Below are 22,575 nucleotides of genomic sequence, written 5' to 3' on the forward strand. Positions count from 1 at the left end.
CGTTGGGCCGCTGAGCCGCTCAGCGCGCACGCGCCCTTTGACCCGCCCGCTCCCCCCGCCCGCCGCGCACATGTGCTCGCACGTAGGCGCACGCGCCCTGGCGCCGAACCCCCCCGCCCCCGGTGACGTCGGCAGGCGCAGGCGCGCTCCCTCCCGGCCGCTTCCCCCGGCCGCCGCGGCGCATGCGCCAGCGCTGCCGTCCACTCGGCCGGGCGCCGGCGCCGCGCGTCTCCCCGCCTTCCCCCGCGGCGGCGCCTGCGCGGTGCGCGCGGTCGGTGCGTGGCGTGCGGCGCGGTGGGGGCGGCTGGGGGCGGGGCGGGTATATATAGTGCGCGGCCGGGGCGGCGGCCTCCCCCTTGTCCCCCGGCCGCCGTCGGAGCTGTGTGCGCAGTGCGTGTGCTCCGGACACCCGGACACGCCGGCCCGGCCCCGCCGCACCATTTATTACTAAAAATATTTAAAAAGCCAAAAAAAATCCAAAAATCCTAAAAAACCTTTAAAAAAAAATAATCCTTCCTTCTTCCACCTCCCGTCAACCTTCTGCAACCGGCCGGTTTGATATAAAATAACCCGGTGAAGCGAAGCCCCCGGACCCGGCGCAGCCGAGAGGAGACACAGAGCGAGCCCGACCCCCGCCGAGGCCAACAGCAACCGCCGCCACCTCCGCCAGGCCCGGCACGGAGTGAGCCAGACCCCCCGCCCCTTCCATCCGCCGCGCATCCGCCTCCCGCCGCCGACAAGTTTCGACTCCGTCTCCGGAGTGCCCCCTCCGCCGCGCCGCCACCGCCGGCCCCTGCCCTCACGGACCGCCGGGCCGCCGCGGCCTCCTCGCCTCGTCAGCGCCCCCCCCTTGCCCTCCCGCGTCGGGAGACGGCGGCAGGATGAACCCCAGCGCCCCCAGCTACCCCATGGCCTCCCTCTACGTGGGGGACCTGCACCCCGACGTGACGGAGGCCATGCTCTACGAGAAGTTCAGCCCTGCCGGGCCCATCCTCTCCATTCGCGTCTGCAGGGACATGATCACCCGCCGGTCGCTCGGCTACGCCTATGTCAACTTCCAGCAGCCCGCCGACGGTGAGTGGCGGGGGCCGGACCGCGGGGGAGGCGGCGGGCGAGGCGGCCTGAGGGGAGAGCCGCGGCGGCCGCCGCCGGAGAAGCCATGTTTCTCCCCCGCCCCCTACTCGGCGCGGCCGCCCTCCCCCCCCCCCCCCCGCCCGCCTTGGCCGCCGCCGCCCTGCATCCATTTTCCCCGCCCGGGCGCTCCCGGGGCCGGCGTCGGTGTTGCCGGGACGCGGGCGAACTTGGCGCCGGGCGGGGGGGGCGTGCGGCGGGGCCGCCGCTGCCTGACACGCGGCCTGGGGCCGCCCGCGCCTCGTGGCGGGGCAGGGGGGCGGGGGAGAGGCGCTTCCGCGCCCGCAACCGGCAGGCGACGCCGGGGGATGGACGGGGGGCGCCCCCGCCGAAAGCTCGTGGCCCGGCGTGGCTGCCCCGGCCCGGGGGCGGCGGGGAGGGGGCGGCCGGGGGATGGGGGGTGGGGGTGTGTGTGCAGGCGGCTTTCCCACAGGCTGGCACGTCCGTGCGCGGCTGCATCAGGAATCCGGGATGAAGGCTAGCTTCAAGAAAACACCGTAGTCATTAGCACCTTTTAACAACTACGCAGGAGCTGGGTGTGTATGCGTGATTAAGAGGCCAAAAGAAGGAAGTAGGACGTACCGGGAGGGTCTGGTACTTTCATAGCCGTCCAGCCAAGGCGTAATACCTGAAAACACCAGGCCGGTCTGTCACATGTGGGCAGGGGGTGAAATTACTTGCGTCTCCCCCCCTGCTTGCTCTCCCTTTAGTAAGCTGCTTTCTCATCCCTTTCTCTTCGCAGTAAACTCTCCGACGTTGTGTGTCCCAAGTTGTGCTTTTATTAAACTTGCTTTCCACGACGTCTTGCTGGCTCTCTAAAATGGGATCAGTAAAGAAACTTTTCATATAGTTCTGGTCGTGGCTGCGTTGAGTTGGGCAAACTGGCTTGTTCGTTTGGAGGATTTCGATACAAGAACCAAATGTGACCGGTTCTAAGTTGTATGGAGTCCAATGAAAAGAAAAAATATTTCGGCCAGCTAGAATGTATTTGATTTCAAGGAGAGTTAACAGTTTCCTATTATAATGGTTTTATTTTCAACTGTATGGAAGTGAGAGGCTTGAATTACAAACTTTTCAAGCAATTGGATTAACTGGCTTTCAAAACTGACTTTAGTATATAGCCATTATCAGATCAGGCTTTGCTGTACCGATGATATCTGTATGTAAGTAGTAAAAGTTACTGTCTCATCTTTTTAATAGGCAGATATTTCACCTGTTACCAGCTCTCTCACTTCAGAGAGCTAGTAATTTAATCAACTGTTGTTTAGGATAAGACGATTTGAATGCTGATTTTAACATACTGTGCTTTCACTCGACAAAAACCTATGGTACAGTTTATTCTCAAGAAGAAAAAGAAGGGGTTAGCCCAGTTCAGTACTGTGATGTGATGCGTCAGGCAGAAGTTGAAGGTGATTCAGATGCTGCTTCTCCTTTGTAATGACAGAATTCTGTAAGGGCCACCTTTATCATTGTCATTAGTTGAGCAACCTGTTCAACCCTATGTTTTGTGACTTATTTTGCAATTTCTGGGGAAAAATACAGCTTTTTCAGCTGAGCAGTGTTTGAATTTAGAGTTTGAGAATGTCCCTTTTACAAAAAAGCTGTTACTCTAAATGCTTACAAGTATTTTTCAGACTTCAGGAGGCACACATTGTATTCTACACTTGGTCCACTTCAGCTAAAAGTATTTGTCATCAGTATCACACCTGCATCTGGCACATATCTGGAAGAACTTCTTTAAAATATATGTAAATGATATTGTGTGACTACTGCAACATTTTTAGTGCTTTATGTTCTTGGCAAATACGTCAAAAGTGGTTTTGGTGATTATTTTTTTTTCCACAGATAATTCTGTCCGTTTACTGAAATGTTAAAATAGGAGCTCTGAGGATGAATGGTTATTCTTGCAGTAATACTGGTTTCATTTTGATTCCAAACTGACTGCCTTGTCTTGGTTTAGTCTAATTCTTAGCTACATCTCGGGCTATGCTTATTAAACAGCTAGTAACAACTAGTTTGGGTTTTGAAAAAGTCTTTGAAGGTGTGTTCAACATTACCGGCTGTCTGTAAACTGGGGATCTCAAAGCTGTTCCAAAACCTAATTAGACCTCATGACACATTTGTGAGGTATGCACACATTTCATAGTTGTGACTTTTCTGAATTTGAGTCATAGTCCAGAGTAAAACCCAGGCAGTCTTGTTTAATCACTAAACTAGAAATATTCTTGAGTAATCTGAAGCTGCACTTCCCCCTTCAGATTTTTCAAATGGCTGTTTCCAGAGGTGTATTATTTTGCAGCTCTTGATAGGTATGTTTAGCACAGTTTAGCATTAAGCGTATATTCTGTGTGATTTTGAAATCGGTACTGAAGTGGACTGTCCAGTTGCTCACGACTGAAATGGGAACTGGTGACTCATTCAATAAAGGCTTCAGCAGAATCAGCAAAAGTACAGCATGGGTAGGTAGGTGTGTCCACTTGGTAACAAGTTAACTGCTGAATGGAATTGCCTCCTGCAAACTAGCGGGTGACCTATAGCAAAACTGTAATGAAAGTAAGCTAGTTTTAAGAGTTGTGAATTTTAATGAGCAGCTTGTACCTGGTTGCATATGCATTCTAGTAATGGTTTTAAATCTGTTGTGGAATGACAGTGCGGCATTGGTTAAGCAGAAATCTTTTAATTTCTCGTACTTCTGCTCCATAGAAGAGATGAGAACTGGCGAGAGTTTCTGTGCTGTCCTTGCCTTTGTGGAGAAATGGCATTGGTCTAAGATACGTGCTCACTATAAGCTGAGAGTGGTAACATTTGCGAAAGCTAGTATGGACCTGCTTTGAGTCAGATGTTTGGGAAATGTGTCCAGGAACGTGCATTTTTGAGAAGTGTCAGGATTATTCTAGAAGCAATTAGCATGAATTAGAAAAGCCTCTTTTCTGGTAAAAGAAGCCCTGTTACTACTTCTGGAAATAATGAACTGTTTGTTGCTGGCACTTTTGCTGGTGCTGGCAGTAATAATTCTAATGACTTCCAGGGCAGTACCAAAGTGTTACATGTTTCTACTGTGGCCAGTGTGATACCCAAAGTTCTTTTTTTTTTTTTCTTTTTTTTTGTCCATCTTTGGTTTTTTTCTTTTGCAATTTAAAGCCTTCCAAGTTTGTGAAAGATCTGTTAATGTATTTAAAAGACTGGCAATGCTTGTATTTTTTCATGACTTCAGCTTAAATCTGTTGTTGACTTGCTACTGCCATGTGAATATGGTAACACTATCAATGGATGATTTTTTTCTTACAAGAAAGTGTTAGGTGTCTGTCTTGTAAACTTCTACAGATGCCTTTCAGAGAATATAATCTTTAAATTCACTTTTAATCTGAAAATGTGGCAAGAAAGAGTGTGAAACATGGTATATCAGTTGAACCAGAGGCTGACAGCAAATTTTCTTTGGCCATGATATCCAGCAACATGGCTAAAGCAGCACTTAAAGAACAAAAACATAAAACAAGGGTTTTCACAGTGTGAATGGCCCTTGGTCCTCTCCTAAGAAAAGCAATTAACTGACCTGGTTACTGTTTTTAAACTAATACTAAATGAATTTCAGCCTTGCTAACATCACATTGCTCTGCCATGCAAACTGCAGTGAAGTGAGCTCATATCGACGGGTGTGACTTCAGATATCTGTTGGGACTTTTTTCAGTGCTCTTCCAGACATACAGGAGCAACAACTGAAAGGAGCTAACGTAGGAGATAAAATATGTCTGCCATACTTGAGAACTGTTGTTCTTTCTTGCTTAATACCTTGTTGACTTAAAACATCAGACACGTCTTGTTGCTTTGAAGGAACATGTGAGAACTGAAGAAGTCCTGATACTTCCCTAACGAAATACACTGAGATCTTAAATTCAGGCTTTGGAAAGTTAGTTATGGAGTTCTACTGGAAAACCTGCTCCATTGGAGTAACAAAACCTGGTTCATGTTACTTCATATTGCTGTTTTAATGCTTGCTCCTTCATTGAGCTTGTATGTTTTTATTTCATCATGAGTTTTGAATATATAGTTTCAGATTTTCAAAATTAAGTGCTAGTTTACAATCTCTTTGCACTTGTCCCTTGCCTGGAAGTCCATCGCGGATCTTTTTTGTCACTAAGGAAGGAGTTGTGTGGAACAGCCGTCTGAACCAGGCTTGAACTCCACCTAGCAAAGAAATGTTGCCAGCTTAGAGGTATTATTAATTTAGGAGGTTTTGTGTTAATGTTTGTAGAAGGCCCCTCACAGGCACAACCTGTACCCCTAAAAACATTTTTATTGATACATCTACATGATGTGAGAGTGGCCAGCTGATTTTCCACAGATGTTAAAACTTCCCGTCCTGTCGAACAGGTCATAATTGCCATCACTTCATGTGTTTTCTCTTGTCACCGTACCATCTTTTCATAGTGGAGTCCAATCCTTTAGGCTACTGGGATTTCTGCAGCTTGTTAGCTGACTCGTGCTCCTTCCTAAGTGCAGCTTTTGCTGAGGAGTTTCTGCCAGGTCTTACTTGCATAAAACAGAATGGGGTTTATTTACACTGGAGGTTTGGGGTTGCATCTTGGTGGTGATGCTGGACTTAAAATAGTAAAAAATGTTATTCGTGTGCTTATTAAGATAACTTTAGCGTTCCCTACTAATCCTATGATGTTTTTCCAGCTGAACGAGCTTTGGACACAATGAACTTTGATGTCATTAAAGGCAAACCAGTGCGCATCATGTGGTCTCAGCGTGATCCATCTCTACGTAAAAGTGGTGTAGGAAACATCTTCATCAAAAACTTGGACAAATCAATTGATAACAAAGCTTTGTATGACACATTTTCTGCTTTTGGAAACATCCTGTCTTGTAAGGTTAGTGGAAAATTTTTCGTTTGTTTAATGGTTTGAGACAAAACCTCATTTTATGCTGGAAACATTCCACAGGTGTTACAACAGGGTTTTTCTTTAAATAGGTGGTGTGTGATGAAAATGGATCCAAGGGCTATGGATTTGTACATTTTGAGACACAAGAAGCTGCAGAAAGAGCTATTGAAAAAATGAATGGTATGCTGCTTAATGACCGCAAAGTGTAAGTACATAAATACGTAGTTGGGCATCAACAGATTGAAACTCATTTTACAGCAGACAAATATTTAAAGCTTACCTAGAAAAGACAGGTTGTTATAAAACCTTACAGTTTTAAAGAGGATTTAGAATTTCAGTGCTAAGAATACTATGAATTGTATCACCTGCCTATTCTAAAGTCAGAATAAGTTCAGAAAAGGCTAATAATGGACTAGGGAAAAAATTGTTGTGTTGGTTGTCTTACAAGCCAATGCAGTAATGAGGATTTGGGAACTTCTCTGGTTTTCTGATCTTACTGGTCTGAGATAAAATACAAGCCATCAGGTGTTCCGAATAATACTTCCTTTATAAAAGTTGTAAGGTAGGCAACATTATCCATTTTTTGGATGGAACTTAAAGCTCTACAGTTACTCAGTCCAGAATAGTGGTTGGATTACACAGATGTTTTTATATTAATGTCTGTTAATAGGCATATCTAGGGAATAGGAGTAGAAAATAAAACTTAGAGAAGTATAATGTTGTAAACATTATTGTTCTATACTGTAGGAAAAAAATTATTTGGCTTCTTTGTTAGTGATATCTGTTGGGGGGGGGCGGGGAGGGGAGGGGAAGGTGAGTGTGCCTGACAGCTATGCCCAAGGGATCATTATGGTATTTGGTATAGCTGCAAAATAATAGCTCTGCAAATACTTGAGAGGGTTTGGAAAAAGGATCACAGAAATCAGCATCAGCTTACCATCATGGATTATTTGGGTTTGGAAAAAGGATCACAGAAATCAGCATCAGCTTACCATCATGGATTATTTGGGTTTGGAAAAAGGATCACAGAAATCAGCATCAGCTTACCATCATGGATTATTTTTACATGTAGAGGTGGATGGATCGAGTCACGTACAGGGAGAACATGTATTTTGAAACTCGTTTTCATGCTTGTTCTGGTCTTGACTGGCATTCTGTGGATGTTTTTACTCAGCTTCCATCTTTATACGACCTTTTAAAATTAGTAAACAGAGGTCAGCATGTAGTCATAAAAGCAAATGGTTTACAAAACTTTGTTTGGTAAAGTACATAATGAGAATTAATTTTGCTTTGAGTATCTATTCAGGCTAGACTTTTAAAAGTGCATTGAAGTGCTTCACTCGCTATCAAGATCTGCTAAACACATTGCACTATCATTCTTACCATCCTTGGTCACTGTAAATTGGGTGAAGCTGTCAGAGTTTAAGAAAATGTTGAATTACAATATGCTACTTACTGGATTTGTCAGATCTGGAACTATAAAGTTGGACAGTACTATAAAATTAGAGAGCAAAAGTCTGCTACAACTAGAAATCAGAGTTAGATATGTTACGTCTGTACTAGAGCAGATCCTTAGGATGCAGAGTGTTGTGTTCACCTTCTGTTCTTTCTCTGATGGTATGAACTGATGTTTGGTGTTCCCAGCCAATTTGCAATGCTATTTAACTAAAGATCAAGCTGAACTATGTATTTCTCTGGCTATTGAAAAACAAACAAACAAAAACCCAACAAATGCCAAAAGCAAACCGAAGTCTTGCTCTTGATATAAGCTGCAAAGGTGTGTAAGGTAGTGGGGGAGGTTAGTTAAATACCCCTTGCTTAAAAGCTGGATCAGAGAGTGGTAACTGCTTTAAGGCTGCCAAGTTTTTAGTATGGCAGAGGGATTATGCCAATATCTAGAATTTCTGTTTAGCCACTTCACCTAGTATTCTTTTCCCATTGCCCAGCTTCTGTTGTCAAAGGCTGTTTTATGAGTGAACAATCTTGCAAAGGGCTTGAAAGCGTTTTTATGCTAGTAACTGATAAGCACACTGACGTAGCAAAGGATAGTGAAATTGTTTTTCTGATGGAATTTTATTGTAAATATTTTTTCTAAAGAATTTAATGCTTATAATGAACAATAAGACTGATCAAGAGTAAAGTATACCAGAAGATTAAAGTAAGTTTTTAAACCCTGTCAGACTTGCTTTAATCTACACTATTCTGTTCTCCTGCAACTAGATTTGTTGGAAGGTTTAAATCCCGCAAGGAGCGTGAGGCAGAGCTTGGAGCCAGAGCAAAGGAATTCACCAATGTTTACATCAAGAATTTTGGAGAAGACATGGATGATGAGAGACTGAAGGAACTCTTTGGCAAGTTTGGTAATGCCTTAAACTTTAAGTTTTTATAAACACAAGTGAACCTGAGCTTCTTACAAGGCACTGTACAGACAAGATATACAAGGAATCAGCTGGCTGGCTGATGTTGGTTTGAAAAGATAAAAAATAATAAAAGGTACTGAAAATTGTACTTAATGCCAATTTCAGATTCAAAATATGGTAATATCCACTGCAGAATCTTAAATAGGCACAATAGCATATATAATCCTGCCATCTTTGTTTCTGAACTGTTTGTTTCAGAATTGTTTCTGAAAATCTGAAAATGTGTCTAAATAGTCTTTTGAATGGGGCTTGCACATGTTTTTAAGTTGCAAATGAAGTGTGTCGTATATCAGTACAGATTGATGTTACGAATTCACTACGAGTGAATTCGAGTATGACATGAGTTTGCTATTGCTTTCCTTGACCTGCAGACTTATCCTTACTCAGCCTGTCTCGATTTTCGTTATTCTGTTGTGTTGGCAAGCTGTTAGTCTTGACCCTCAGTTATGCACAGGGCAAAATTATGGCAGGCATATATATATGATCATGATCTAATAATGTGTATGATGTGTCACCATTGAAATAGGAAATGGCAAAGTCTGTAATTCAGTTACAGATTCTTGTAGTGGGTTTTGGGGCACACCTATTTTATTTTCAGCCTCAGCCATTTTTTTGTATTTTCTTTCCTCCATGCTTTTGCTGTTCTCCAGTGGATATCATGTAAAGCAAGAGAAAGCCTTGTATATGAGATACTCTATAGTATGTAGTATATCATATGAAATGCTCTAAGCAGCATTTACAGAAAATTTCTTTCCACTATTGAAGTCTCTGTGGTTCAAACGGTAGCACGTTTATTTAGCTGCTGGTATCTGTCTCAGTTGAGTCTGTGTACTGCAGTTTTTCAAAGGCTTGGAATTGCTGAACTGGGATGGCCTTTTACTGGGATAAATGGTGAAGCACATACCTAATGTATTGAAAGGCCTCCTCTCTGGCTTTCAGTACCTGTTTCAAAGGATGGAAATGCTAATGCTTCTTAAATGTTGTATTTTTTAATGAGATAACAATTTCATTCACTTTGAGGTGAAGTTCCTACCCCATTTTGGTTGAAAATAGGTTAGGAAAGAAATTTAGCATCGCTGACTTCAGGCATAATGGCTGAAGTTCAGCATCAGGGTAGATCAGCAATTTTATATTAATGGATGATGCCTACTAGATACTACTATTGAAGCAGGAGTCCTTTGTAAAACAAGGGAAATAAACTGAATGGGGTTCTTCTTCTTCTCTTCACGTTTTGAACATCCTGTTCAGAATACAGTCTGTTTACGAAGCATGAGTGTTTCATTCTCTTTTTAGGTCCTGCCCTAAGTGTGAAAGTTATGACCGATGAGAGTGGAAAATCGAAAGGCTTTGGCTTCGTTAGTTTTGAAAGACATGAAGATGCCCAAAAAGTAAGCGTTTGGACTTAACTTTTAGGAATTCTGTAACTGAGACCCAAATTATGTGTTTCATTGAGTGATTTTAAATCCTGTGAATTCATTAAGGGTGTTGAATTGGTCAAGGACACTGCAAAACCAGGTGTCTTGCTTCCTGAATGACTTAGCATAGTTTCTGTCATTTAAAATGCTTTCTTATGAGCAAACGTCAGTTGATTTGAGGAGCCTGTTAAGTCAAGATACTCTTGAGAGAGCTGGAAACTAGTATAGAAGTAAGAAATACTGAATAATTGAATAACCTGTTGTAGTTGGGCTTAAAGGTCTCAGTGAGATTTGGACTCATTCATGCTAGGCAACATGCAGGTATAGTAAATTATTACATCTCTGCAAACCTCAGATGAATCATTGGATCCAATCTGGTTGCACAAAACATTTGTGCAAGGCAGAAAGGATTGTGTTTTCAGACTTCATCCCTGCAAAGTCAGCAGGAAAACCATTAGTTTTTATGGACCATGTTTGGCACAACTATAAGAAAATAGTCATAGAGCCCTGTGATGTTGCTTTTACTCTGAAGGGTAACTTTGGAAGAAGGGTCCTTTTTAATTTGTGTATATATCTATAACATGCTGTATAACTTAATTCTTTGTTAGCTGATTGCTTTAATGTATCAGTTGACTGTGGCAGTAGGGATATAGCATCAGGACAAAAACTCAGCACCGAACAAATCAGGGCAACAAACGAAGTTTGCTTTTCAAAAGGCATTTTGGTGATTTGTCAGTACTGCAAGTGTACAAGCAAGAGATTAGAACAAATCCTGTCTGTCTTACATCTACATTGTTCAGTCTTGCATACATTCATTTTTGAATTGTTTCTCTTACAGTAGTCTGAATCACGTGTTGGGTGTTTTAAATAACATAAAATTCTGATACCTCAGTAAATATGTGTTTAATGGCTTTGTTCATGAAGGTATACAATAAACTGGTGACTACTGGTTTTAAATCAATTGACTAAATCTGTGCCAGACGTTTCACATTTTAATAGCTGTAACTCAAAACAGCATAAAGGAAAAAAGTTGTTACTTTCATACTCTTTAAGTATTACATTAATGAAAGATTAAGAATTAAAAAAAAACCAACCACCCACATCTGCCAGCTGTAGCTTAACATACATTTCTTATCTTACAGCATAAGAAAACCTTGTAGATATATTTTCAGATGTTACTTTTAAAAACAGAAGTGTGTGAATTAGAGCTTTTCATCTTAATTTGCTTTATTTTCTATGCCTTTAGCAAGATAAGGCTGGAGAAATAGTTCTTAATTATGCGACTTGATTTCCACCCCCCTCTGCGGACTTTATATGAGAAGAGTGTTTTTCATCGCTTGTGACTTCTCTTTAACCGGACAGAACCACACTCAGAAATAAATTTCCATTTTACTTTGTGCAGGGAAGTCTTGGGGTACTTTGTTTCAGCTAGTAATATTTTAGATGGATTGGGTCTTTTTCTGGAATCCATATGTAACTTGTTAGAATTTAATTACAGGGGTTTTGTATGCCTAAAAACCACTGGAATACAAAGCACTGCTAACCTGTTGTTTATTAATGAAGGCTGTAGATGAGATGAATGGGAAAGAGCTCAATGGGAAACAAATCTATGTTGGCCGGGCTCAGAAAAAGGTGGAAAGACAGACGGAGCTGAAGCGCAAGTTTGAACAAATGAAGCAGGACAGGATCACCAGATACCAGGTTCAGTTTTAATTCAAGAGGACTAACTTTATTCTGAGCTATTTTTAGATTTACACAGACAATTTGCTTTCAAAAATAACTTGTATTTTTTTTATTTAGGGTGTAAACCTTTATGTGAAAAATCTTGACGATGGGATCGATGATGAGCGTCTTCGAAAAGAATTCTCCCCGTTTGGTACAATCACTAGTGCAAAGGTAAAGTTTATAATTATGCTTGTCCTTTCTCTGAAAACGGACAGCGATCCTTCATCAAGAAAGAGTGACTTCTGTGACTAACAAATGTGACCCAGTCACCACTGCTATATACGTGGACATATGCTTTCTTGATTATTTTACATCTCAGGTTAAAGGATCATCCTGTCTTAAAATAAACTAAGTACTGATATTCATGTGAGAAAAATGACGTCTTTTTGGTGCAATAATGTGCTCATTATTGCTTCACTGAGATTTTCATCTGTATTCAGTAAACAGCTATTAAGCAATTATTTCTTTTTATAAATCAATTCTGTAAAATAAACCTGTGATCTTACTCCTGGTATGTTGCTGAAAAAAGAAAGTCATGTGAGTTGAGCAGGTATGACAATTTCTTGTTTTAAAACTAAATTTTGTACTGACAGGTCATGATGGAAGGTGGCCGCAGCAAAGGATTTGGATTTGTATGCTTTTCATCACCAGAAGAAGCCACCAAAGCTGTTACAGAAATGAATGGTAGAATTGTGGCTACTAAACCATTATATGTAGCTCTAGCTCAGCGTAAAGAAGAGCGCCAAGCTCATCTCACCAACCAGTATATGCAGAGAATGGCGAGTGTAAGGGCAGTACCTAATCCTGTAATCAACCCGTACCAACCAGCACCTCCTTCAGGTTACTTCATGGCAGCTATCCCACAGGTACGTATGGAGATTAGTAACTAAATGCTTTGTACTGCTTATAAAATCTGTTCAGATTTAACAGTAAAAATAACTATTAGCATTTGTCTGTAATATCAGCATTCTGATTTCACAGCAGAAGGGTGATGGACTGTTCAGTGCACCCTTCAAAGATAACAAAGTTACACGATGTTTTTGTATTTGACAGACTCAGAACCGTGCTGCATACTATCCTACTAATCAACTTGCTCAGCTTGCTAGACCTAGTCCTCGCTGGACTGCTCAGGGTGCCAGACCTCATCGTAAGTCACTTTGCCTCTTCACAGTGATTGCGGTAAACTCCATGGCATTTACCTTTGCACTTTGATACTGTAATGCTGTGAAAATGTATTTAAGTCTTCTCTTTGTCATGTTAGTGGTATTTTCTCACTATTTGGTGTTTCAGCATGTGACAATAACTCTGTTTTTTCCTAAAATACAGCATTCCAAAACATGCCTGGTGCTATCCGCCCAGCAGCGCCCAGACCACCGTTTAGTACCATGAGACCAGCTTCTTCACAGGTTCCACGAGTCATGTCAACACAACGTGTTGGTGAGTTTGATTTATGCAAACTTTAAGTATTAGGCTTATTTTTTTTAATTTTGCTGATTCAGAATGATCTCTCAAAAGCATTCCTAAGTTCAATATCACATGTGGTACACTTCCTTTTCTGGCTCTTATCAAATAAATAAGTAAAGTTGTATCACCTCCTAGCAACTGCTTTAAATATTGTCCCAGCAAAGACTCCTGCTGTGGTCCCATCTCTTTAGCATGAAGCATTTCTTCCTTTAGTGTCTGCTTTAATAATACTGTATGACAGCTGCAGCCATTTCTAAACATGCTTGTGGCAATTGTAATGATAGGTTGCATGTAGGAATACTGAGATGATAAAATTTTAGCTTGTAGTATGTTGTCGTAGAATACTGTGAGCCACTATCACGTATGCAGAATCTGTACATCACTGAATGAACCAGAATTGATTCTAATGGAGTCTTAATTCTCTCTGAAGATCTTAGGCAGTAGTATTTTTTAGCTATCTACTTCATGAATGCATCTTTTTTAGGATGACTGTTGACATAATGTGCTCAGGAAATCAAGTGTCCTTTGAGGTTGGAATGAAATTAAATTAATACTCAACCAAAGTTAATGTTTTCTTACAGATCTTTTTTTCAATAGCCTGTAAGAAAAGCAATTCATTAGTGAAGTGACTGGAAAGTAATATCCAGTGAACTTCAACCTTCAAACCTTCAGATATGACCAGCAATGTGACAGTTGACAATAGTACTGAGAAAAATCTGTAATACAATACCTAAATTAGGTATTTAGTTTGGGCTGGTTGGTTGTTTTGGTTTTTAACTTGCACAGTATAGGCTAAATAAAATAATTATTCACGTATGCATTTATGTTATTTTTTTCAGCTAATACATCAACACAAACAATGGGTCCACGTCCTGCAGCAGCAGCTACTGCAGCTACTCCTGCTGTACGCACAGTACCACAATACAAATACGCTGCAGGTGTTCGTAATCCTCAGCAACATCTTAATACACAGCCACAGGTTGCCATGCAGCAGGTATGTCATTTTAGGAACTGGTCCATGCTTTTGCTGATGTTTTTTGCAGAGGAAGGTGGCCTGTGTTACTTTGTATTTTCCAGTTGCTTGATACCTTAGGCTGAGTTCTCCTTGTGTTTGCTCTCTACAGTGGAGTGGTTGATACTAATCTCCAGCATCACTCAGCTCTTACACCAGCACTATTTGATTAAATTTACTTAGTTGTAATTTATTCCGTGTTTCTGACAGTGTAGGGATTGTTTATGCTGAGTTCTGGAACATGGGATATTTGAAGCTGTGCCTAACTATGGACTAGAATTTAATTGTGAAATGGTGTTAATTTGCAGCCTGCTGTCCATGTGCAAGGTCAGGAACCCTTGACTGCTTCCATGTTGGCTTCTGCCCCTCCACAAGAACAAAAGCAGATGTTAGGTATGTATGTGATACCTTTCTTTATGCCTTGTAGCAGAAGGACAGACTAAGTACTTTTATCAATCTTAAAATGTGGAATAAATAGTTTTACCAGTAGAACAAGGTGCTTTTTTCCCTTCTGTTTAGGCTGTTTGTCAGATGAGATTTGCTGCTCTGATTAACTTCTTTTTTTCTAGGTGAACGTCTATTTCCTCTCATTCAAAGCATGCACCCTACTCTGGCGGGTAAGATCACTGGTATGTTGTTGGAGATTGACAACTCTGAACTCCTCCACATGCTCGAGTCTCCTGAGTCTCTTCGTTCGAAGGTAGGTGAACTTCTGCCTTAACTAGCTTTATCAGCAATTAAATTTACACTGATTCAATAGGTGTTTATGTTGGCACAGTGGAGTCACAGCAATGTGACAGTGGCCAAGGGCAAGAGGATAGAATATCCTTTTTCAAAGGGTGGCAGTGACTTATGTTAGCGTGAACTGGAACTGTAATGTTTAATAATGCACACATTATTTGTATGTATAATTTGAAACCGTTTCATTAACTTAAATATACAGAAATTACTATGCTTCCTTTTATTGATTTTTCTTTTTTACTTAACAGGTTGATGAAGCTGTAGCCGTACTACAAGCCCACCAAGCTAAAGAGGCTGCTCAAAAGGCAGTTAATAATCCCACTGGGGTTCCAAGTGTTTAATAAGTAAGTTTTCTGAGCACTGTAGTTTTATAGGTTGACTGAGGCAATAGTCTTTTAGTCCATGGCCTTAGAAGCAGCGTGCTTTCAGACTCTCTATCGTTTGCAGCCACAGAAAGTAGCAACTATGGTTGCAGTTGTAAACAGATTTTGTCCTCAATCCAGTTCTGTAGCTCTTGGTTAGCAAATGTTACTGACGTGTCTTGCATATTTAACTGGTATTGAAACATTGTTTTTAACAGCATATTTAGCTGCATTAGTTCTAGGCATATGCGCAAAAATGGGCAGTTCTGTCAAACTTCATACTTTTTGTTCAAGAGGAACTTGTGGATTTGAAGTAAGCTTGAAATGATACTCCAAACCTATTTTTCCTTAGAAATTAAGTATCTGTTTGCACTATAATTTGTATATACTTGCCAATATCTGAAATTACACAGTAATTAAAAACTAACCTATATACTGTCTTGACTTCACATTTTGGTTAATTTAACTTTAATGTCAATTAAAGTACTCATTTTCTTTACTGCCTTCTGTGAGGTTGGTAGCTTAATGTTGCATGACAAGAAGAGGCAAATGTGGTATCCTTACAATTTTGAAAGGGGAAAATACGGAGTTGATAGTACAGGAGTCTGTTCCCTATTGAGTCCAGTTAGGTTTTGCCTGTCTGTGAACTTACTTTCCACATTTATAGCTATCAGTTGAAGATGTTTGCTTTAACATTTGATCACTTCAAATTTTCATTTTTCTTGGTCTTTCCATTTCTGTAGCTTCCCTTTTGGAGGCAAATTGAGTCATGTTTTTTCCACAGTTCGTTCTTTTTCCTTTTTTTACTAGCGACACTTTCACACTGGAGATAAACAAGCGCTGAATAAGTTGTCTGACCTAAACTAAGATGCCCAAACTTTGAGACCATTACTTTGTATGCTGCGTGATGTTTTAGGAACTGGAACTGGAAAATACTGCTGGCGTAGTTATTTGATGAGCCTTAGTATGCTGGCCTTAAGAGTAGAGGTGACCTGCAGTCAGGTTAGCTACAGTAACAAATCAAATGTGCGTTAGCCATTGTCTAAGGCAGTGCTGTGCCGGGTACTGTTTATTTCTAGACTCTTTTCTCTTGCCAAGTATCGCAAACTTGAGGTACTTTATTTACTTCAGGGGACCAGCTCGAATACACTGCTTGTCAAGAACTTTGGTATGATTGATGCCATCAAAGCACAAAGTGCTGTCAGGCTTAGAGTTGCAGAAAGCATGTCAGAAAACATAAGGTGCTGCTTTAATTTTAAGACCTAACAGTATTGGTTTTGTTTGCAGGAAGATCCGGGACTACAATCTAGAACTTCGCTTCACCGAAGAAAAAAAAAATCTAAACATGGAAAAACTATTAAATATTGAGAAAAACATTGCAAAATATAAAATAAATAAAAAAAGGAAAGGAAACTTTGAAGCTTATGTACAGAGCAACGCCGGGGCTAGTAAAACAAGTGCTAGTCCTAGATTACTTACTGATTTAAAATTTAAAAAAAAATAGTAAAATAAAAAATACAAATTAATGTTTTATAAACCCGGGGGAAAAGAATTTTCAACACAGTACAAAAATTTAAAGCATTCCTTTCTTTAATTTTGTAATTCTTTACTGTGGAAAAGCTCAGAATATCACCACTGTTTTAGTTGACAGTGAGAATTGATAGCTGAGCAAAGAAACGTAATTTGGATTATAAAATTCTTGGTTTAATAAAAATTCCTTAAACACTGACTGACTTGTGATGGTTTCTTTTGTACAGTGTACTTCTCATACAGTCATTCAGAATGCCAGGTTAGAATCCCTACTCCAGTATGTTTTAGCAGTTTCTACAGAAGATTAGCCTACACTTAGCCACCTGTTACTGCTAATACAAACTTAGCATTAAAACAAATGAAAACAGCAGCTAGATCCATATCTGGGTTTTAAATCCTTAATAGCATGATGTCTGAGCACTTGGCATTGTCTCAGTAGAAACAGACTTTTAAATACCCTACTTGGAGAAGATGGGTAAGAAATGTTACTACAAAAGGCCTGTGTTGGAATTGTGTAGCCTACCAACACGATCCCATTTGACCACTTGCCTGTGGTGCGCATTCTCACAGGTTTTGGTGGAAGGAACAGTCTCTGCTAAGTCTCCGGCTGCATCTTTAGATGACTAATGAACCCTGAGATGGAGGCAGCCTGTTACGGATAGAGGTGAATGAGCAAGGATTGGCTGCAATAGGCAAGTGTTGCAAAATTCCGTAATTATCAACATAGGAACACAAGGCATTCCTCCAACAAAAAAGGTGAGGCTTTGAGTGGTAACGTATTAAAAATTGAATGAATAGTAACCAAAAGATCATGCTTTTTACATAGTAAAAATCCTTCTGTGGACAGGAGTGCTTAATCCTCCGAGTCAGGTATTTCTCATGCTGTGTTTCCTAATAACATGGTAGCATGGCTACTGTTACCTTTTTTTCTCTCTTAGTAAGAGACCCATTAGTTTCATTTTAGCTTTGCTACATTTTGGGGTTTTTAATGTGCTGAGCAAATCCTTCTAGACAGGCAACGTTGAAAGTCTTAGTCAGCTAGCTCTTTGGTAACTACATTATTGACTTGTTACTGAAAAAATACAGTTAGGGTGCTTTAAATGAGCAGATTTGAAAACAGGAAGTGATCTGAAATTGAATGCCGTTCCTTATTCACTACAAAGGTCTTTTCAGCAACTTCCAGTTGTAATGTATCACAGAACTCTGCATACAATGAGCTTGTGCAAAACTTCGTGGGGTTTTTTATCAAATTTGTGAATGGTGAAATAAGTCTAGCAGTTTTACTGGCTCCAGGAATCTGCTGCTTCTGCGAAAAGAGACCTTCCTGGTTCATCCTTATATTTGACTGTCATTTAAAAAATAGATTTGAAGGAGGTGTGTATGCCTTTTAAAAATAAATTGCTGCTTGATCTAAATCTGATCAAGTATACAATACCATAGAAAATAATCCTGTCTGCACTTGGGGCTGATGGGACCTTCAGGTCAGCTTTGTGTATTAGTCACTAAGAAGAGATCCAAGCAAATGACTGATGGCAGCAAAAGTCAGAAGCGCCAACACTAGCACATGAGCTGTTTAATTTGTTACAGGACCTGATCGAGGTGAAGAGTTTTGCAGGATTAAAACTGTTACATGCACAATCAAGAGAGTAATGAGCTGTGTCAGCAGATACATTGAAGCTGTTCATCTACAGATGGGTTATCCTACAGTTGCTGCCTTGCTTTTTCTTCCACTTCTTTTAAGGGAGTGCTTTCTGCAGATTTGCAGAATGGGAGGCATTTGCTACCCAGTTTAGCCCATAATTGGCTCTGTAGGCTGCTTAATCAAAATTGATAATGCAGGGGGAGAAAGAAAGCAGTGAAGATGGCATGTCCTCCTTTTACAGAGAAGAGAGGAAAACCTGACAGGCTGGGATGGGGGAAAGGAACAGGTCTGTTGGTCATGAGGAAGGTGTGACTTAGCTGCTGCAGTCTGCCCGGGCTGTATGTAAAGGATGCAGTTTCTACAGAATTGCAGGGAAGGAGTTGGTGAGTTCCTTTCTGGAAAGCTTTCAAATCCGTGTTGTATGAGGACCTGTTCTTGAAGTCTTAACAGCTCTTCAGTATGCTTTCTGAAGCCCCCCCAAAAGACTATTCAAAAGTGCCCTTATTTTTCCCCTTGTGCGAAGATTTTCAGACCTGAGATTTTTCTGTTAAGTGAATTGGAGAAATAAGCCTAGCATAGAGGGGTGAAATTAATCTGGTGTAAATGAATCCCATTTAAAATCCCCACTTCACTATAAAGGCATTAGGTTAAGCTTGTTCAGTTCTTAGGTTCAGTCCTGTCCCAATGGAGGCAGGCTGGGTTAGCCTTTAATTTGCAATCTTGCTGAAGTGTATGAATATTAAGAATTTCTGAAATTGGATGGTAAATCCTACAAAGGAGGTGGTTCAGACAAGATACGTATATAAGAGGTTGAATGTACAACATTAATTTTATGTAGTGTCAACTATAAAAACATTAAAGCTTTGGAGACTGTTTTAAAGACCTAAAAATACTTAGCACCATAATAGAACTGCTGAAGAATTGGGTAAAACTAAAGGTTTAATGGAAGTTCTAAGGGATGATGTAAAGACCTCACTATTTGCAGGGGTTTCGGGGCACTAGCAGTAAGGAAAGAGCCCGCCTCACTTCTGCTCCTTTCCCCAGGTAGGAGGTGATATGTCTGCTGGAGATAACCAAGCTAATTTTTATGTTTTGTAAGGTTGTGCAAGTTATGTACATCATATATGGAGAAACTGAAAAAGGAGGAAAAGAGGGGTTCTGTGCAAGGCTTTTGTGGGTGTGTCAAGCACCAGTGTTGTGCCAGCCTGAAATGCTAGGTAATTTTTGTGATGGAAGGGAACACTGAGGCAATTCTGCTGAGGCAATCACGATGGCTTAAGAAAACAAAACCCTGGGTTGGTTGGGTTTATTTCTTCCCACTCTTGATGACATGGTAATTCCCCGCTGTATACCACAGATGCCTATTTGATCAATGTCCTTTTTTTCGTTTGTTTTTAAATCTTGGCGATAGTAAATTTATTGTTAGTGCCTCTATCAATGTATCTTCAGAGTACCTACTGTAAAACAATGCACCACACAAAAATCAATTTATTCAATAGCAGTAGAGCATTGTTCCCTTGGGTTAATAGGCAGCCTAACTGGCAGTCACTTCCTTCTGCTACACGTTCCCTCTAGCATTTGTCAGAGGCTTACGCTGATCCTCTACTGCCCTGCAGGCACCCAGCACTAAGCTGATTTTGCTGGATCCTCTGGTATTTCATTCTTTCAGTCCTTTCCCTGCCTTCCATTCTAACCACAGCAAATGCTTCAGAGTTTAGCAGCAGCCAAAAGCCTGCTCCAGCAATGAATGGCAATTTGAATGAACAGTACTACATCCACTGTCCACTTTCCCAAGCAGAATGTGGCTTTATGGGCAACCCAATCAAAGGTTTGGCGCAGAGGTAATCTGGGTTGCATGCATTCTCTTTGGTGCTCTGGGGAAGTCTAGGAAATTGGGATTCCACCGTGTCCTGGGGGAGGAGGGGGCAAGGTGGTAGAAATCAAGATGTTCCTGAGTCAGGCAATGTCATTACAGTTGCCAGTTTACACTGATGAGGTGTCTGCCCTGGAATGAATTATACCTTCAGTCTTTGCACCTGAATGCATTTCCTTCTCTGGAGCATTGTTAATGATTGCTATGGACAACTGGATGTTGAAAGACAGCCGTTTACCATTTTGGGTTAGGATTCTTGGCAAAAAGTTTTTCTGAATTCTGCTTGGAAAAACTGAAAAGAAACCCCACACTCCCAAAAAACCCAGCCGGGATTTGTATTCATTCTCAATAGGTCCAGGAGTTCTGATCCAAACTGACATGCTAGAGAATGCCACAGACTTGTCCTTGAGACCACAATTCACTAGGCTTCCATAGTTACGTGTTTCTGGCCATCCTACTTGGGACTAAGTAGGAAGCTCCATTTCTATGACTGATCCTTCTGCTGGAGTTGCTCCCTGTACATAAGCAACATTTTCATTCCCCGCCGGAGTAGTTTAAACTAGTGAACTCTTCATAGCTTCCCATGTACATGAGTTGTCCCTGAGAGGTGATTCGAGGGTAGAAATGCCTCCCAAGTAAATCCAGCACAGGCTTGGATTTACTGGAATTGGTGGCTACTCAAAAAAAGTTCCAGTTCTTCTCTCAGATTAGTTTTTATGATGTAAATGGGCACTTCGAATTAAACTGTCCTGTTTCCCTTGCCTCCTTCCCTTTTTCCCTTCGATCAACTAGTCTCTCACAAAGAGAAATACCACATCTTATGTGCAGTTACATCAATTAGCTACCTCATCAACATCATGGTAAAGGGCTAAGAGCCCTACACCACCTTTGCAATGAAAAGCCATAGGAAGGCTACAAGGTCTGGCTGGGAAATGCTGCAGGTCTTCTCTGATGGTGTTTCAAAGGCAGCACACCGACTTAAAGAGGATCTGTAGCTCAGCTGCTAGCAAAAGAGGCGAGTCTAGGACAACTCCATTCTCATGTAAAGACCTGAAATCTGGGGAATCCTTGTACACTTACTCCCACTGGCTGACGATTTGCATTTGGGATCCTGTTCCTTCTGAGCCACAAATCAGCATCTCGCTCGCCACCTCCCTTCTTCACAGGTTTTTCCTCATTTGACAATCCAGGAGGAGCACATAAAATGCCCCATGCAAAAAAAAACCAAACCAATCCACAAGATAAAATTCCTCAACGAGGCTGGCAGAGATTTCAGCACATCAGCAGCCTAAACACTCTGCCTTAGGCAACTGTGAGTCCATGTGGTATGGCTGTGTCTGCGAAGGAAAACTTTTAGTCCTGCTTACCTTCTGTAGGATGTAGTCAATAGTGATGGAAAGTAGCTGTATCCAAATGAAAATGCTGCTGGCAGGGCTACAGATCTTTAGGATGTGGCATTTTAAGTGAATACAAATTTGAAACACATGTTTTACACTAAGACCACGATGTGCACCTGTAGTTGGAGCTCTCTTTGAAGGACATGGGCAACAAGAAGAAAGGAAGAATATTTTCAAAAAGTAATTTGAAAGTTAGATTTCTCACTTGTATTGTGATTGAATGTAATCATTAAGGAAAAAAAGAAATTATAAGCTAGGCCAACATAATGGGCCTGTTGCACATAAAGTACTAAAAGCAGTATCTCTATGCCAAGTAGTCTCCTATCGTCCATGTAACCTGCTGAAGAAACATCCCATGTTCCAGCTGGCTATAGCTGTCCAGACATACATATGTTTTTATAGCTCTGAGTACACTTGAAAACATTCCATGTGATATCTGAGTGCTGAGAAAACAAAAATGAAGCTCTGGGCAGGCTAACTGGTTGTGTCACACTGCAGTAACTGGGACCTTGGGTTACATGTGCTCTAGATTAAACTTGGTCAGCAGGTAACATAAAACAGAGATTACAGTTCAAAAAGCGGGCCACAAAGATACTGCATTGTCACATCTGTAAGTGGAAGCTTGCTTGATCCTGTCTTTTGCCACTGTTAGATTTGCCACCAAAGGTAGCTCAGTTTCCCCTCCTGTAGTTTTGCAGAGGGGAACCAGATTCAGGCAGATGAGAAGCAACTACCAACCTGGAATGACAGCAGAAGTGGAAAATTCCTGCCCATGGCCTGGAGATTAGATCTTTCTTTTGTCTGCCTACACCTGACATTTTTCCATCAAACTCATTCTGCAGCCACTTTGCCTCCCAGGTTACAAGTGGAGATGTGAATTTGTGAAGTGACTTGGGATACAAAGATGCACACAGTGGCCTTGCTCAGGAGTGGAAGGAAAGCTCTTGCAGAGCTCGCCAGGATGCAGGTGCCTCATC

General features: G+C 41.3%; 1 protein-coding gene across 3 annotated transcripts; it reads left to right on the forward strand.

Moving 5' to 3' along the window:
* The first annotated feature begins 306 nt into the window (after positions 1-306).
* On the forward strand, positions 307-16,885 carry PABPC1 (poly(A) binding protein cytoplasmic 1). 3 transcript variants are annotated; one of them, XM_037380300.1, is made up of 15 exons: positions 307-1,074; positions 5,812-6,005; positions 6,107-6,222; positions 8,238-8,377; positions 9,731-9,825; positions 11,416-11,553; positions 11,653-11,748; positions 12,171-12,443; positions 12,631-12,724; positions 12,904-13,014; positions 13,881-14,035; positions 14,362-14,446; positions 14,623-14,753; positions 15,043-15,138; positions 16,444-16,647. In XM_037380300.1, the coding sequence occupies exons 1-14, from the start codon at positions 882-884 to the stop codon at positions 15,133-15,135; spliced, it is 1,914 nt and encodes a 637-aa protein (XP_037236197.1). In that variant the 5' UTR covers positions 307-881; the 3' UTR covers positions 15,136-15,138; positions 16,444-16,647. The 3 variants fall into 3 exon arrangements, with proteins under 3 accessions (XP_037236197.1, XP_037236199.1, XP_037236198.1); XM_037380301.1 differs by having other exon boundaries at positions 882-1,074; positions 16,426-16,885; XM_037380302.1 differs by lacking the exon at positions 11,416-11,553 and having other exon boundaries at positions 16,444-16,551.
* Positions 16,886-22,575: the final 5,690 nt, after the last annotated feature.

Source organism: Falco rusticolus, chromosome 3 (assembly GCF_015220075.1).
Source record: "Falco rusticolus isolate bFalRus1 chromosome 3, bFalRus1.pri, whole genome shotgun sequence".
Lineage (NCBI taxonomy): Eukaryota > Metazoa > Chordata > Aves > Falconiformes > Falconidae > Falco > Falco rusticolus.